Here is a 15,681-nt window from a genome sequence, read left to right on the forward strand (position 1 = left end):
AAAAGAGAGGGAGAGAGGGAGGGAGGGAGGGAGAGAGGGAGGGAAGGAGATTCATGACATAACAGTCTTGGGAAGTTAGGGATGGCTTGCCTGAGGCCAGCAAATCTTTATCACACTATTAGCTATCTCTATATTATACTCGTGACTTTATGTCTGAGGGAGGAGCCTGGGCCTGGATCCCTGGGTCTGAGGGAGGAGGGCTGGGACTGGATCCATGGGTCTGAGGGAGGAGACCTGAGCCTGGATCCCTGGGTATGAGGGAGGAGGGCTGGGCCTGGATCCCTGGGTGTGAGGGAGGAGACCTGGGCCTGGATCCCTGGGTCTGAGGCAGGAGGGCTGGGACTGGATCCGTGGGTCTGAGGGAGGAGACCTGAGCCTGGATCCCTGGGTCTGAGGGAGGAGGCCTGGGCCTGGATCCCTGGGTCTGAGGGAGGAGGGCTGGACCTGGATCCCTGGCATTCAAGGTCATTTGTGTTCTGCCTCTGTGGGGATTAGAACCAGGGATGAAGGTTGGAGATGAACAGCAGAATGAGGTAGACTTTGCTGGGACTTGAACTTAGCTATCCTCCCCTATTCTGACTAGCAGAAGGAAGATGCTCTGTGTAGTTACCAGGGAACAAGGCAGCTCAGAGATAGGCAAGCCGAGCACAGTGGATAGGCTGTGACAAGCTGCCTGAGCAGGCCCTTTTCACAGCACAGTGTTCGTGGGATTGGACTAATGAAAAACATGAGGAAATTAGGAATGATTGCATTTTCGTTTTTATTTATCTGGGTAAGAGTTTTGGAAGCAGCCTTCTTTGAATGTGGATGCTGGTTCAGAGCATTTGAATGCCAGCTTCTAGACCCAGGGAGTCTCAAGCTGTGACAGAAGCTGTGAGGGACTCCAGAGTGTGGGGGAGGGGAGGAGGCAGCGAAAGCAGGGGGACAGCTGGTAACGATGGGATGAGACAGATCATCAGTTTCCCTGCATCGTCTTCTGGATCCAGTTTTGGTAATTGCACAGGTTTGTGTAGACTCCCGGGAAGCCAGGCATGGCGCAACGCTCCATTCCCCAGGACACAAGGCCCTGGAGCTGTCCTCCACACACCAGGGGTCCCCCAGAATCACCCTGTGAGGAGGGGGAATGGGAATAGGGTCAGCCAGAGGGGTAACAGTTAGACACCAGCCCTCCTCACCTCTGAGCTCAGCCTCAGGCCAGGGCAGCTGCTTCCCTCTTTACTGTCCCATTCCTATCTACCTCCAGGGATCTGACGCCTGCCCACTCAGATGGCTGCATCTCTTCACGTCCCTGTCTTAACTTTGGCTTTCCAGTGGTTCCCCAAATTTCCCTGTATATACATGCCACTCTATGCTGCTTCCACAGACCTAAGAAATTAATTAGACAAAACAGGAAGCTGAGGCATAATTGGGTTAAGTTCAAAGGAGCCTGTGACTACAAGGTGAGGCAGGCAGCTGGGTGATTTCTGTATCTCTGTACCTCTGAGGTCTCCTTCCAACCACATCCTCTGACTTTTCTGTTGAGATACTGTGGTACCCAAGACTAAGCCCCAAAGCGTCCCAAATACAAATCTGGGTCTCACCTGACAGGAGTCCTTTCCGCCTTGGGGCACCCCGGCGCAGACCATGCCAGAGGTGATGATTCCAGAGTAGGCCCGACGGCACACCTCCTCCGACATGATGTTGACATTCACACACTGCAGAGCGTTGGGGTACCTGACTGAGGTGGGGAACACAGAAGCATCACAACTGGAGAACTATAGTCCAGGGCCAGCCTCCTCCCTCAGACCCAGGGTGAGGGCTCCTTACCAACGGGGCTGGATGTGGTCCCCCAGCCTGACACGCGGCAGGGAGTCCCTGGGCTAGCACAGTTCCTGGCCACGGGAATGGCCCTCACTGCTCGGCCCAGCCGCACCTTCTTCTGCAGCTGCAGCAGCATCAGGTCGTTGTTATGGGCCCGGGGCTGGTACTGGGGATGTGGTACCTGGCGGACCACACGCACCACCTGCTGAGTCGCTTCCCACCTTCTTAGGTTGTGCTTGCCCACGGCTACGTGAAGAATCCTGTACCACAAACCCCAGGAGTAAATGCCGCTGAAAGTCTGACCACAGAGCATGCTCCAGCCCCATTTTCTTCTGTGGTGAGGAATTTCACTCGGAGCCTAACACATGTCCCTCTAACTGTAGGCTGAGCGTCGTGTGGCCTCTTGTGGCCTTCCCTTCTCATGGCCTGGCATTCTCTCTTTACCCAGCCTCATCTGACATTTCTTCCTCTCTGGGCTACACTCAAGGGCAGTTTGGGGCTCCTCACTCCGTTCCTGTGTCCATGTAGGTTTCTTGGTTTTGAGTTCTGAATCTGGCTGGACTCCACACTCTGAACTAGGCCTCTCGGTCTAGATCCTTTTCCAGACTCCACATCACGACCTAGCTTCTGAGCTGTGTTTGATACATGTATCTGGGTTTATGGCTAAACTCCGGAACCCTGGCATCTGTGAGTGATGGGCATGAGAACAAGAGCGGTCACTCACGGGCGGGCACAGTGAGCAGCAGTGATGACCCACTGGTCTGACAGCAGTACCCCTCCACACACAAGGCGACGCCCAGGACCCGCCTGCAGGGCCACTTGCCACGGCTGGGAGTTCGGGATGCACGTGTAGCCACCAAGAATCTTATCATCTCCTTGACCCTGGACAAGGGCTGGGGACAGATGGGGTGGGTGAGGTGGGGAGAGAAGGTGAACAAATGTCCTCTAATCCAAACTCTGTGCAATGCCCAGCAGACAGAGACACTCCCTTGTGGCCCAACACCTACACCATCCACCTCCTTCTGCTCCAAGGAGGATATGCACTCATCACTGCCCCTCCCTCGACGGACCTCCATGGTTTCTGTCACTGTGCTCGTGTTCAGCTCATCCAGGACCTGGCTGTAGCTGCAGTCTTTGACGCCACACTTCCCTGAGCAATTTCTTTCCTCGAGGTTGACAAGATGTCTCACTGAGCTCAAGGCTGGGCTTGAGTTCTCGGCCTTCTTCCTACCTCAGTCTCCCATGTGTTGGGAGTTGCAGCACGCACCAGCATTCATGGCTCCCAGGAATATTTCTGCTTTTCCATTTTCATGTGGTATGCATGCGTGTGTGTACTTCCATGTGTGTGGGTACACACATGCACAGCACATGTGTGTTAATGTACGCACATGTATGCGGAGCCCTGAAGGTTGTTGGGAATCTTCCTTGATCACTTTTCCACATTGTTCACTGAGGCAGAATCTCTCAGTCCACTCCAGGGCCCACCCTCTGTGGTAGTCTTACTAGTCAGCTTCCTTTGGGGATGCCCTGTCTCTGCCTCTCAAAGTTGAATTAAAGGATGCCCATCACAGCTGACGCCTATGTAGTTCTGGGCATCTGAACTCTGCTCTTGGTCGAGGGGCAAGTGCTTTAACTGCTGAGCCAGCTCCCTGGCTCTCCGGTGCTCCCCACAGAGCACCACATGCCCCTCAGTGTGGCCTCTGGGACCTCACTCTTTCCTCCACGGTCCACTTTTATCCTCCCCGCCCCTGGGCCTGTCAGAAGTCCCTCAAGACGTCAGGCTCTTCTCTGATTGCTTATTTCCCCCATTTCCTGTAGTGGCCTCTCTCTCCAGTGTAACATGATTATTAAAAACCTGGAGACAGATATTGGGGTTCAACTTGAAGGTCAGAAAAGCAAAATAACCAGCCACTGACTCTTTGTGAGGAGTCCTGGAAGCAGTATCGCCATTTTGGACCGAGGGAGAGGTAAGAGCCAGTGGCTGGTTGTTTGCTTCTCTGACCTTCAGGTTGAACCCCAATATCTGTCTCTAGGTTTTTATTAATTGTGCTACATCCAACCCTATTTCCTGGTGTCTCCAAACTTAGAATGAGGGCATGAACTTCTAGTTAAGTGAGGTCCACAGCCACACTGCGCTCTCTTTCTCTCTCCCTCTCTCTCTCTTCTCTCTCAATCTCTCTCTCCTCTCTCTTCCTTTCTCTCTCTTTCTCCTCTCTCATTTTCTCTCTCTATTCTCTCTCTCCCCCTTTCTCCCTTTCTCTCTCTTCTCTCTTTCCCCCCTCTCCCTCTCTTTTCTCTCTCTCTCTCCCTCTCTCCTCTCTCTCTCTCTCTCTATATATATATATATTCTCTCTATATATTCTCTATATTTTCTCTCTCTATATTCTCTCTACATATATATATATACACTCTCTCTATATATATATTCTCTATATATATTCTCTATATTTTCTCTCTCTATATTCTCTCTCTCTCTCTCTGTCTATATATATATATATATATATATATATATATATATATATATATCCCAAAGATTAACCTCAAGCATCATTTACTATGCACCACCCATCTTTTTTGTTTCTTTGAGACAGGGTCTCTCAGTGGTCTAGAACTTGCTAGTTAGGCTACCCTGGCTGGCCAGCAGGCCCCAGGGTGCTCCTCTCTCTGCCTCCTAACCCCCTTGGGACTCTTTCTAATCAGGTTGCCCCCAAGAACATATTTATACCCCAGAACCCATCCCCAGCTCATCCCAGAGTATCCAGGGAACCCCATTGCTCTTACCTAGCGCCAAGACTTGGAGTATGGTCAGTAGAAGGAACATTCTGGAGCTGGAGGACCAGGTCTAACAAATGCAGAGATCAAGTGGAAGAGAAAGAACCAGAAACAGACTCGGGGCAGAGAATCCCACTCACACGGAGGCCCAGAGCCTCGGTGACATGGGGACAGAATGCAGTGGTAGAGGCCAGAGCTGGAGAAGATGGGGTCACAGGCTCCTCCGGTTGTGAAGGAAAGATGCAACCCGACTCAAGTCACTCTGGCTCCTCGCAAGTGTGAACGGAGCAGGGTGGTGTCTCTTCCTGGACACGCCAGCAAAGCCTTTTATCCCTGGTCTGGGCAGCCGGTCCTGCCCCCCACCGCCCTCCTGGCTTTTTTTTATTGCCTAGTTTTCATTCCAAGATTCTGTGCTCCCTTCCCTCCCATCTCTGGCCAGAGGAGCAGACACAGTTATTAATGGGAGCCCCTCCCAGTGAAAGATGCTATAACCTGGGAAGAATGGGGATAGGGCTGACCCTGCGCAAGGAGGATGGGAGAGGTGGCCAACCCAGTCAAAGAGCGTGCAGTGGATGCGTAGAATCTGGGTGGGGGCTCCAAAGATGATACTGGGAGGGGCAGAGGGGAAGATAGATAGACAGACAGACAGACAGACAGACAGATAGGTAGATAGAGGGGAAAACAATCAGAGACCCAGAAAGAGAGGGAGACAGACACAAGGGCCCAATGTGTGTGTGTGTGTGTGTGTGTGTGTGTGTGAGAGAGAGAGAGAGAGAGAGAGAGAGAGAGAGAAAGAGAGAGAGAGAGACAGAGAGACTCAGAAAGAGAGGGATACAGACAGAGACAGGGACGCAATGTGTGTGTGTGTGTGTGCGCGCACACACACACATGCATGTGACTCAGAAAGAAAGGGACACAGACCCAGAAAAGGCAGGAGAGATGAAGGTGAGTTGAGGAGAGCCTGCTGTGGGCCTTGGAGTTGGGGTCCCATTGCAGCTTGCCCCTCTGGTCCCTCCCCCAGCCTCTTAAACTACCTAATGATTATAATTTTTCTCCGAGCCTTGGCAATCCCATGCCTGGACCACGCGGTGACTCACAGCCTGCAGTCTCTCTCCTCACCCCACCTTGCTTCCCAGTGACTTTCTTCCTGGAGAAGCTGCTTGTGACTGTCTCTCTGAGACGGTGCTTCTCCTGGGTCCACCTATACACCTATGGAAATCTGCACACCTGGCTTTCTCTAAACTACTTCTGCTAACTGGGACTTCATTTACTAGTTGATCTGAAAGCCCAGCAGCATCTTGCTGCATGTGAAGACACACTCATGCTGAAAGGAAGAATCTCTGGTGATCTAGAGTCAGTGGCATAGGGGGCAGCCCCACTGTGACAATTCGTGCTGGGTTCTACACAGGAGAAAATGTCAGAGAAACCCATATGCACATGTGTGCACACATTCAAGACGGATGTAAGCTCAACATGTCTATCTCCAGGCCTTGTACTAGGATCCATGCAGGCCAGATGTCGCAGTTGGAGCACCTGGGAGAGGGGCACATGAGTTTCCTGCCTCTGAAACTAAGGCTGAGTGTGTAATCGTCTCCATGAAAAGTTTACAATACAACAGGATTCATTTTCCTCAGAAGAATACCCTGAATGGTAGGTATGGTGGCTCACATCTGTAATCCTAGCACTTAAGAGGCAGAGGCAGAAGGATTACCATGAGTTTGGGGCCACCCTGGGTGATATAGTTCAATGCCAAAAGAAGAGGAGGAGGGAGACCAGGAAGAAGAGGAGAAAGAAGAGGTGGTAACCAAGGGCCATGGTGCCCACAAAACTACTGGCAAAGGTTGTGGATGAAGCCATGAATGAGAGAAGCCTCCATGACCTGCCCACCCATCACAGCCTTGTCACAGAAGCATCCTCTTCCCATCAGACTCTGAACTCCCCTGGAACTCACTCAACTTGCTCAGCATCATTTTGATTTCCACGACACGGTTACTTAACAGTTTGTGATAAATGCATGCATGAATGAATGAATGCACTAATCACGCAAGTGTATGCCCTCAGTTCCAAGCTTGGGGTCTGGTGGGACAGGTCAGCATGAAACTCGATCCTGCTGGAGCCCCAGGAAAGTCCCAGGCTTCTGTAGATGCATAGGAATTTGCCAGGATGGTGAGTGATGGAAGAAGCATAGTGGAGACTGTCAATAGGAGGATGGTGTGCACCTCAGAGGCTGAAAGAGAAGAGAAAGAGGCAAGGGAGAGATGCTGCAGGGGCGAGGTGATGGGATGGTGTGGGGTCTTGGGATAGATGCTGCAGGGGTGAGGTGATGGGATGGTGTGGGGTCTTGGGATAGATGCTGTAGGGGGCGAGGTGATGGGATGGTGTGGGGTCTTGGGATAGATGCTGTAGAGGGCAAGGTGATGGGACGGTGTGGGGTCTTGGGATAGATGCTGTAGGGGGCGAGGTGATGGGATGGTGTGGGGTCTTGGAAGGGAGCAGAGGGCACTTCGTGTTCACTAGAGACTCTGAGAAGGTGTTTGGCTGGATCCACTGATGTGTCAAGGATACCAGAGCATATGCAGTCAGTTCAACAGGAACAAGGTGTATCATGGAGACCAAAGGAAGTTCATGGCTTGGAGGGCAAGGAGAAGCAACCTGGGGCCTAGGAAGGAGCAGTGAGGGAGTCCAGTGGATGCTGAGGAAGAGAGAAGTGTCCTGGGGGCTGAGACACATATTTTTTGAGTCCTCTAATGTGTAGGACATGTGCTTCATATGTGGAGTATGCCCACATGTAGGTGCATATAACTGGCCAGAGGAGGACGCCAGAGGAGCATGCCTGGTGTCCTGCTCTATTGCTCTCTTTCTCTTCCTTTGAGGCAGGTCCTCTCATGAGCCTGGTGCTAGGCTCAGGGCCATCAAGTCCCTGAGTTCCTCTAGTCTCCACTACCAGATCACTGGGGTGACAGGCTTGCATGTAGTCATATCTGGGTGATTTAAATGTGGATATTGGGAGTTTGAACTCAGATCCGCATGCTTGAGCAGCCCGTGGAATCATTTCCCCTGCCCCTGGAGTGTTTTACCTGCATGTATGTATGTGTATCACATGTGTTTCTGGTGACCACAGAGGCCAGAAGAGAGCATTGGACCCCAGGAACTAGATTATCAGATAGTTATGGGCCACTGTGTAGGTGCAAGGAACTGAACGTGGGTCTTCTGCAAGAGCAGTCAGTGCTCTTCCCTACTGAGCCATCTCTCTAGCCTGCTGTGAGACAGTTTTAAATGGGGCAGTGACCTTGAAGGACAAGGACAGCAAAGGGACCTCTTTGGAGATAAAGGATTTTGAAGGTGTGGGGGTGTGGAAGAGAGTTGAGGGAGCTGTGACTGGGGATGAGGAAGGAACCGCTGGATGTTCTGGAAGACAGCGGTATTGCCCGTGCCTTTTCCCAGCTAATTGTCTTTCAGGACAGGTCAGTGGACTAAGTGTATCCACGCTGTTGTCCCGGTTCTCCCACAGGCTTTGCTTCCCTCCTCCCCCCTTCCTGTGTGTGATATGTGCATCTGTCGGCCTTTATGTTATGTGTGTGCATGCATGTGTGTGGACGCCAGAGGTTGGTTTGGGGTCTTCCTCGATTGCTCTCCAACTTATTCTTTTAAAAGGTGTGTTTATGTATTTGTGTGCATGTGTGTGTAAATGTGTATGTGTGTGTATATATATGTGTGTGCATGCATGTGTGTGGACGCCAGAGGTTGGTTTGGGGTCTTCCTCGATTGCTCTCCAACTTGTTCTTTTAAAAGGTGTGTTTATGTATTTATGTGCGTGTGTGTGTAAATGTGTGTGTGTATGAATGTGTATGTGTGTGTATATATATATGTGTATGTGTGTGTGAATATGTGTGCATGTGTGCGTATGTGTATGAATGTGTATGTGTGTGTATATATATGTGTGTGTATGTGTGTGTGAATGTGTGTATGTGCGTGCGTGCGTGTGTGTAGGGTCATATGTGGGACTCAGAGAACAGCTTACAGGAGTTAGTATTCTTCTTCCATCACATGGTGACCCGAAGACAGAACTCAGGCCATCAGATTAGGCAGCGAGCACCTTCACCCACTGAGCTGCCTTGCCAGTTTCACCCCTGGTTTTTAAAGTTGGGCTTTTACTTAACTCAGGTTAGTCTTGAACTCACTCTCTTCCTGCTTCGGCCTCGCAATGCTGGAGTTACAAATGTGCTCCACCAGGCCCAGCTTTCTCAGCTGTGTTCTTTTTATTTTCATCTTGAGGCAGGGTCTCAGGTATCCCAGGTTGGCTTCAAACTGCTTAGTAGCAGATTTGTCCTTCACCTTCTGAATGCTGGGATTGCGGGCACACACCATCATGCCTGGCTTAGCCGGTGCGAGGATGGATTCTTCCTTCACCTCCTGAATGCTGGGATTGTGGGCACACACCAGCATGCCTGGCGTATCTGGTGCGAGGATGGAGCTCAGGGCTTCAAGCATGCAGAACAAGCACATGCTGGACAAACACCATGCCCACTGAGCCACCTCCTCAGCCCTCTAGCTCTGCTCTGTATGTAAGAGGCTTCTTTCCACCTGCTCTTTCTATTCTCCAGCCTGCCTACCTTTCCTCTGCCCCAATGCTTTCAACTAGCATTTACTAAGCACCTACTGTGCGTCTGTCCAGCATGATTCCAGGTACCAGGCGCACAGTAATGAACAAAATTGGCCAAATAAGAAAAAAAAATCCCTATCTTGTATTCTGAAAGGAAGGAAAAGTAAATGACTGCAATATATAATTACAATTATGTGTCATACAACATTAAAAGACTATATGAAAAAAGCAGGGGCTGGAGAGATGGCTCGGGGTTAAGAGTGGGCAGTGCTCTTGCAGAGAGGCCTGGAGCTGGACTCCTGGTACCCACTTTAGGCTCACAGTTCCAACTCCAAGGGATCCAACACCCCTTCTGGTCTTTTAGGGGACTTTCCATGTGTGCACATACACAAACACATCTACCCATAATCAGAATTAATAAAAACAAGTCCTTTCTAAAGGGAGGCAGAGTTCTCTGGGGTAGAAGGGTCTGGCAGATGTGAGACCACAGAGGGACCAGTGGTTTAGAAGAGAATGGAAAAGGGTGTGTGTGTGTCACGAAAAGTCTGTAGACAGTATCTCATGTCGGGATTACAGATTGGGAAACTGGGGTTGGTTGAGAGGAAGTGGCATGTTTGCGTATCTGAGAAGATGAGGCAGTACGAAAAACCCACAAATGTCCTGAATCTTTCTTCTGTCACCCAGGGCAGCTGCCAACTTCATCAGTACATCTGCTTATGTGACCAATAGGATTTCACGCCATGTTGAGCAAATTAACTCACCCCATTGTCACTCTGACCTTTTATTATACTGAACAAGGAAGTCAAGATGAAGTCAGTTCTCTTGTCCACGGTTGCACATGGTGATCCGGACCAAGATGAAGGGCTCTTCCCAACTGTAGTTGGCAAATATTCAAGTGGATGGTACAGCTGGCTAAGTGGTGAGATTAGTCCCAGACGAGAGGAAGGACGCCTCTTCCATTGTCCAGGGAGGAAGAGGGAAGGGTGAGGAAGGGTGAGGCTGAGGTTGTGTGTGGGTTGTGGGTCAGGTGACAGGAAGTGGAGGACACACCTGTCTAGTGGCTTGGGTTTTTCTTCTTCCTCCTCCTCCTGAAAGGCCTCCCCCAGCTCATCTTCAGGCCGCACACACTCAGATGAGGTGGGAAGCATTGCTCTGCAGGGACACTATTTGGCAAGTGGCGAAAACAAGGAGGCTAAGAAGGACCACAAAATGGGTGCTGAGCCTTGGATGCTGAGCCAGGGGAGCTAAAGATGGTCAGAGACTGGGGGGTGAGGAAGAAGTGAAGACAGGAAAGCTTAGTGGTGAGACCTGCCTTAGGAGGGTCAAGTGTTTAGGGGTGGAAGAACAGCCGTGGGTGAGCCATCCACAGCATGCCCTGGGGGAATGTCTCAAAAGTGGAGTCCTTCCTGCAGAACTTCCTATGACTCAGCTGAGCTATAGAAAAGGGTATCAGGGGAGGGGGTCTATGGCCATGGAAAGATTAAAGACCTCTAAAGCTGGCAGGACCTCTGTCTCTGGGTTCTTGACCTCGTGCTGCATGGTGTTGGGATAGGCAGTTTCTGAAGGACACATCTTGACACTCCTAGCTTCCCAAGGCTCCTGCTTCTTCATTTGTGACAGGGTCTCAAGACTGGTTTTGAACTCTCTGCATAGCTTGGACTTCTGATCTTCCTGCCTCTACCTCCCAAGTGCTGGGATCGCAGGTGTGATTTCTGTTTTTCTTCAGGGATGGGCTTCTTCCTGTGTTGAGTCTCAATTCTTCTTACACATGCTGACACATCCTTTATAGGTGAGGAGATAGATTTGAATCCCAGCCCTCCTGACTCAATGTCCCTGTCTGGCTTTAGAACTCATGTGACTGCTGGGCAGTGGTGGCGCACGCCTTTAATCCCAGCACTCGGGAGGCAGAGACAGAGGGGCCTCTGTGAGTTCAAGGCCAGCCTGATCTACAGAGAGAGTTCCAGGACAGGCTCCAAAGCTACAGAGAAACCCTGTTTTGAAACACCCCCCCTCCAAAAAAAAAGGAAAAGAAGAAGGAGAAGAGGAGGAGAAGGAGGAGGAGAAGGGAAAGAAGAAGAAGAAGAAGAAGAAGAAGAAGAAGAAGAAGAAGAAGAAGAAGAAGAAGAAGACCTCATGCGTGACTCTGGTTACCTAGGCTCCCTCTGGCTGAGGAATCATCTATGGAGTCCAAAAGAGCATTAGATCCCCTGGAACTGGAGTTACAGGCAGTTGTAATCCACTTGAGGTGGGTGCTGGGAACCCAACTCTGGTCCTCTGAAAGAGCAGCATGCACTCTTAATCACTGAGCCATCTCTCCAGCCCCATCTCATGTTTCTAAGTCAGCATCCGCACTCACCAATGCCTGCTGACACCAGGCATCCTGGATGGTAGTGGACCTCCTCTAATCCCCGCAGCTACACTATCTCCCAGTTATTTCTCCTGAAGCTCTGTGGTCCATCAGAAACCAGTCAGCTGCTCAGGCCAAAAGCTGGGAGTGGTCCCAGCTTCTGCCCACACGGCCTGCTTCATTGACAATACTCTTGATGTTAGCTCCAGAATAGAGAGCAGAGACCCCACCCACTGACCTCCTCTCGGCCCCTGCCATCCAGGCCACACCCCCCTCACACAAACTGCTCTCTTCTGCTTTCCACACTCACTCGACCCCCACCACCCTAGGCCAAGCGCATTTCCACATAGCAGCGATGATTCAAACTCAAAATTGCACATTGTCAAACCCATCTTAGCCCTCGATGGAACTGCGGTCAATTCGAAATGCCCTAAGCAGTCAGAATCTAGATTCCACTCATCCTTCCAACCTCGCCTTTCCATCATGTCCTCCGTCTCTGGCCCCTATGCTTCTTTGATGTTCTTAACATGGTTGGAGCCTTCCGACCTCAGGGAGATCTCCAGGACCTAATCTGGCGCCTGGCGTGTATGGGATGGGATCATGGAACAGGCTGAAGGAGTGAGATTATCTCTGGACCTAATTCTAGGATTTCCACATCCATCATTTCCTTCTCTTTAGACCCGAAATTTGTCTCATTACTCCGCTCCGAGACAGTACACAGCTGGAAAAGGCTGCAGAACACTGGCTGGGAAAGCCTGTCTCCTGGTCACTCCCTGCTAGGAGATAGTATTTCTGAACCCAGGGCACGGAATACTAGAATTAGGAAGACCCAGCACCACATTAACAAGAGTATAGGGTCCTTTGTGTCTCAACAGGAGGTTGTTTCCCAAAGTGATAGTGTTTCTCAGGATTACCTGACTCTTTTTCCTGCCCCAGCAAGCTGCTGTTCTCTCAAAGACCCCCAGTATCTGCTAAGGCCACGTGAGTGGGAAATCTGTTTGGTCTGCTTATTAGGAGGGGTAACTCTTATATTTGTATGGTCTTTTAAAAGATTTATTTTTAAGTGTGAGTGCATGCGTGTGCGTGTGCGTGTGTGTGTATGCATGCATGTGAGTACCGGCTCCTTCAAAGGCCGAAGAGGGTGTCAAATACCCTGGAGCTAGTTATAGGATGTTGTCAACCACCTGATGTAGAAGTTTAGAACCAATTCGGGTCCTCTGCAAGGGCAGTATATGCTCTCGGTGGATCAGCCAGTTCTCAAGCCCCTATTTGTATAGTCTTTGGACTCACACGGGTGTTCTTAAAGTCTTAAAGCACACTTAGTGTCAGCAGGAGTCTCCACTCTTGGTGAGAGGCTCTTTATGCCCTTGTATCTGTTCTCATCACCACCAAGTCCCCGACTAGTTCAGATCCCCAGCCAACATGAGGGCCCCGGCCTTGATCTCCTGGCCTCTCTCCTGGAGAGCTCTTTTTGTTTTGAAATAGGGTCTCAAGCCAGACTGGCCTTCACCTTACCATGTAGCGGAGGATGGCCTTAAACTCAAGTCCTCCTGTTTCTGCTGCCCCAGTGCTGTGTAGACCACCACACCCGGTTTACACAGTGCTGGGGATGGAGACGGGGGTCCATCCATGCCAAGTAAGCCATCTACTCGCTGAGCCACACTGCCGCCTAGCCCTGTCTGCTCCTGCCTCCTGTACCTGGAACAATGCCTCCTCACAGGGCAGGTGCCTCCCGAGTTGTGGATCAGGTCTGCCACCCTTCTACCAGGCAGTTTCTCTCTCATCCCTCTCTTGGCCTCAGTCTTACTCAGCTCCTGGGTCGTGGCTTAAACATCACCTCCGCATTCTATGACACACCGCACCGAGCTGGGTGCGCCACTTCTAGGCTCCCCGTGTCCTCCTGAACCCTCACAGTGACACCAGCGGCATTTAGCCCTCTGGTCCTGACATGTCGGTGCCTGCACTTGCTTCCCCACCAGAGGGAGAGCCCACTGAGGGCAGGGGCCGAGCTGACCCAGTTATTTCCCCACCATCCTAGGCTGGGCAGAGCTGGGAGCTGTCAGGAAACATCTGCAATCATGATCTTGTCTTTGCCCTGCTGGGAGAGCTTCAGGGCTTGCTTTTGCAACTCCTGCCTGCCCCTCACGCTCTCTCCTGTCACCTCTGGCCTGTCCTCCTGTCCTTTCAGCCTAGCCATTCCCTCTGGCAGGAACACTTTGCTGCAGTCAGCAAAACACTCGGCCCTATTTTACATCGTTCTGCGCTGAGGCAGGGCTGTCTCCCCAGGTACACCCCTTTTCTGCTTAAATGGACAGGACACCAACCCCGTTGACACAGGTCAGCACCTGACTGCTGCAGAATATCGCGCCGTGTACTCTCCTCCCTCTTCCCTTCATTTCTTCCGACCTCTGTCCTTCTCTGGCCTCCCTCTATCTTCTTGGCCCTTTTCTTTTCCTTCTCTGGCCTCTAGGTTCTGTCCCGAGCGGCTTCTGCAGTTAGCTGCATCACAGGTCTCATGCTCAGAGTTTGAGTACAGTATAGACACAAACATCTTAGTGCAAACTCCTCCAAGAGGCTGATGCTGCCTCGGCTTGGGCTGGAAACCCAGCTTCGGAGTCAAGGCCGCCGGGTGCGCAGATGTGGTCACAGCGCCCTCTTGTGGCCACATCTGGATACAGCACCTTTCTCACGCTAGAAGCCCGAGATGAGGGCAAAGTCCCAGGGACTCTCCTGCTTCAGAAATGAGGGGGTGCCTTGCTGTGCGTGCGTCAGGAAGAAAGTCCTCTGGCTTCCAGTGTAAGCTCCCAGTACAGGGACCAAGAACACCTGCTCCCTCTCCGAATCACTGATATGTGACGTTGGGAAAGTTATTTGGCTGGGTTGCACGTCCATTTACCATAAATGAGTACTAAACACATACTCCCATACTACTGCTCTAACGAGGGAGGAACGCCCTCTTGGCACGAGGCCAGCCCCACAAACGCACAAGCTGGGAACAGTACAATCTGCCTGGAGAATCTTCAGCTCCGCCTCCCCTGTCCCCCAATACCCGCTTCCTATCCATAGTCGTTTCTCTTTACAGCAGCCAAGGAAATTTTAGAAAGTGGTCTTTGGATGCACTCCCTGAATAGAAGCCTCGAAACTGGCATTCACTGTTAGAATAAAACCCAAGTATTTGACTCCACAAACACCTGGTTCAGCTCAGAGCTGGCAAATGGACCCCCTGCTGGTTCCTGGGAGGGATCGAGGTTATTCCCTTACCCTGGATGCTGAATTGACAGCTCCCTCCTCCAGAGGGAGCTCTTCCCCAAGAAACTTTTGAGAGTTTTGCTTTATTTGGGTTCCCGCTCAAAGGCCACCTCCCCAGAGGACCTTCCTTCACTGGCTTCTTCCTCCCTTCCTCTATTCTCTTGTGCTGGAGATGTGGCTCAGAGAGGCTGTCTAGAATCCCTAGGTGTGGCTCATGGTAGAGGCCCTGCCTAGCTTCCCCGGTGAGGGACTGGGGTGTGGCTCAGCTTGTTAGACCCTTGATTCAGTCTCCAGCACTGGAAAGGGAAAGAGCGAGGCTTCCGGCCACCCGGTAGTTAGACCCTTGATTCAATCTCCAGCACTGGAAAGGGAAAGAGCGAGGCTTCTGGCCACCTGGTATTTACTTGCACGCTGTTCTTTTCTCGCAGGCTGTAAATGCCTGTGCTCATTGCAGCTTCCTGGCACCTCGGGACCAAACAGAGGATGTCCAATGTTTGCTGAATGAATAATCGACGTGGTGCTTAATACCCTCAGAGAACTTGAAGGAGGCAGGGCATCCTCTCTGCCTTTCAGACCTAAGTTAATTAGGAAAATGGATACCAAGGGGTAAGCAGGTCACTTCCCTGAGGACAGAACCACAGAGGTTAAGGAGTGGAGCGCTCTCTGTCCAAGGTAAAAGCCTCTAGTACTCAGCCGGGCTACACCTGAAGATAGGACTCTCTGCACCAAGTCTCTCTCTTCTTGGGGAAGTTTCCTCAACCTCTCTATTGCCTATAAGGCAAGGTAGCATCCAGAAGCCTGGAGCCCCCTGGTGGCCAATCCTTACTATGCAGCACCAAGCGGGACACAGTTGGCCAAGTACTTTGACCTCTGGACTCTCATCTCTGCAGAGATCTGATGGGGTGACGGC

General features: G+C 51.3%; 1 protein-coding gene across 1 annotated transcript; it reads right to left on the reverse strand.

Moving 5' to 3' along the window:
- Positions 1-904: 904 nt before the first annotated feature.
- Positions 905-4,621, reverse strand: Klk14 (kallikrein related peptidase 14). Its single transcript, XM_041657714.1, has 5 exons — positions 4,582-4,621; positions 2,525-2,693; positions 1,807-2,060; positions 1,581-1,717; positions 905-1,108 (listed from the first exon to the last, which is right to left on the reverse strand). Exons 1-5 carry the CDS (start codon positions 4,619-4,621, stop codon positions 956-958), a joined length of 753 nt encoding a protein of 250 aa, XP_041513648.1. The 3' UTR covers positions 905-955.
- Positions 4,622-15,681: the final 11,060 nt, after the last annotated feature.

This window comes from Microtus oregoni, unplaced genomic scaffold (genome assembly GCF_018167655.1).
Source record: "Microtus oregoni isolate MIOR12 unplaced genomic scaffold, Mior012 000000F_ref0000247, whole genome shotgun sequence".
Classification (NCBI taxonomy): domain Eukaryota; kingdom Metazoa; phylum Chordata; class Mammalia; order Rodentia; family Cricetidae; genus Microtus; species Microtus oregoni.

Coding starts and splice junctions, on each gene's coding strand:
- Klk14 (XM_041657714.1), bottom strand. CDS start 4,621: ATGTTCCTTCTACTGACCATACTCCAAGTCTTGGCGCTAG. Junction 1,718..1,806: donor GACCACATCCAGCCCCGTTG/GTAAGGAGCCCT, acceptor TCCCCACCTCAG/TCAGGTACCCCAACGCTCTG. Junction 1,109..1,580: donor GCGGAAAGGACTCCTGTCAG/GTGAGACCCAGA, acceptor CCCTCCTCACAG/GGTGATTCTGGGGGACCCCT.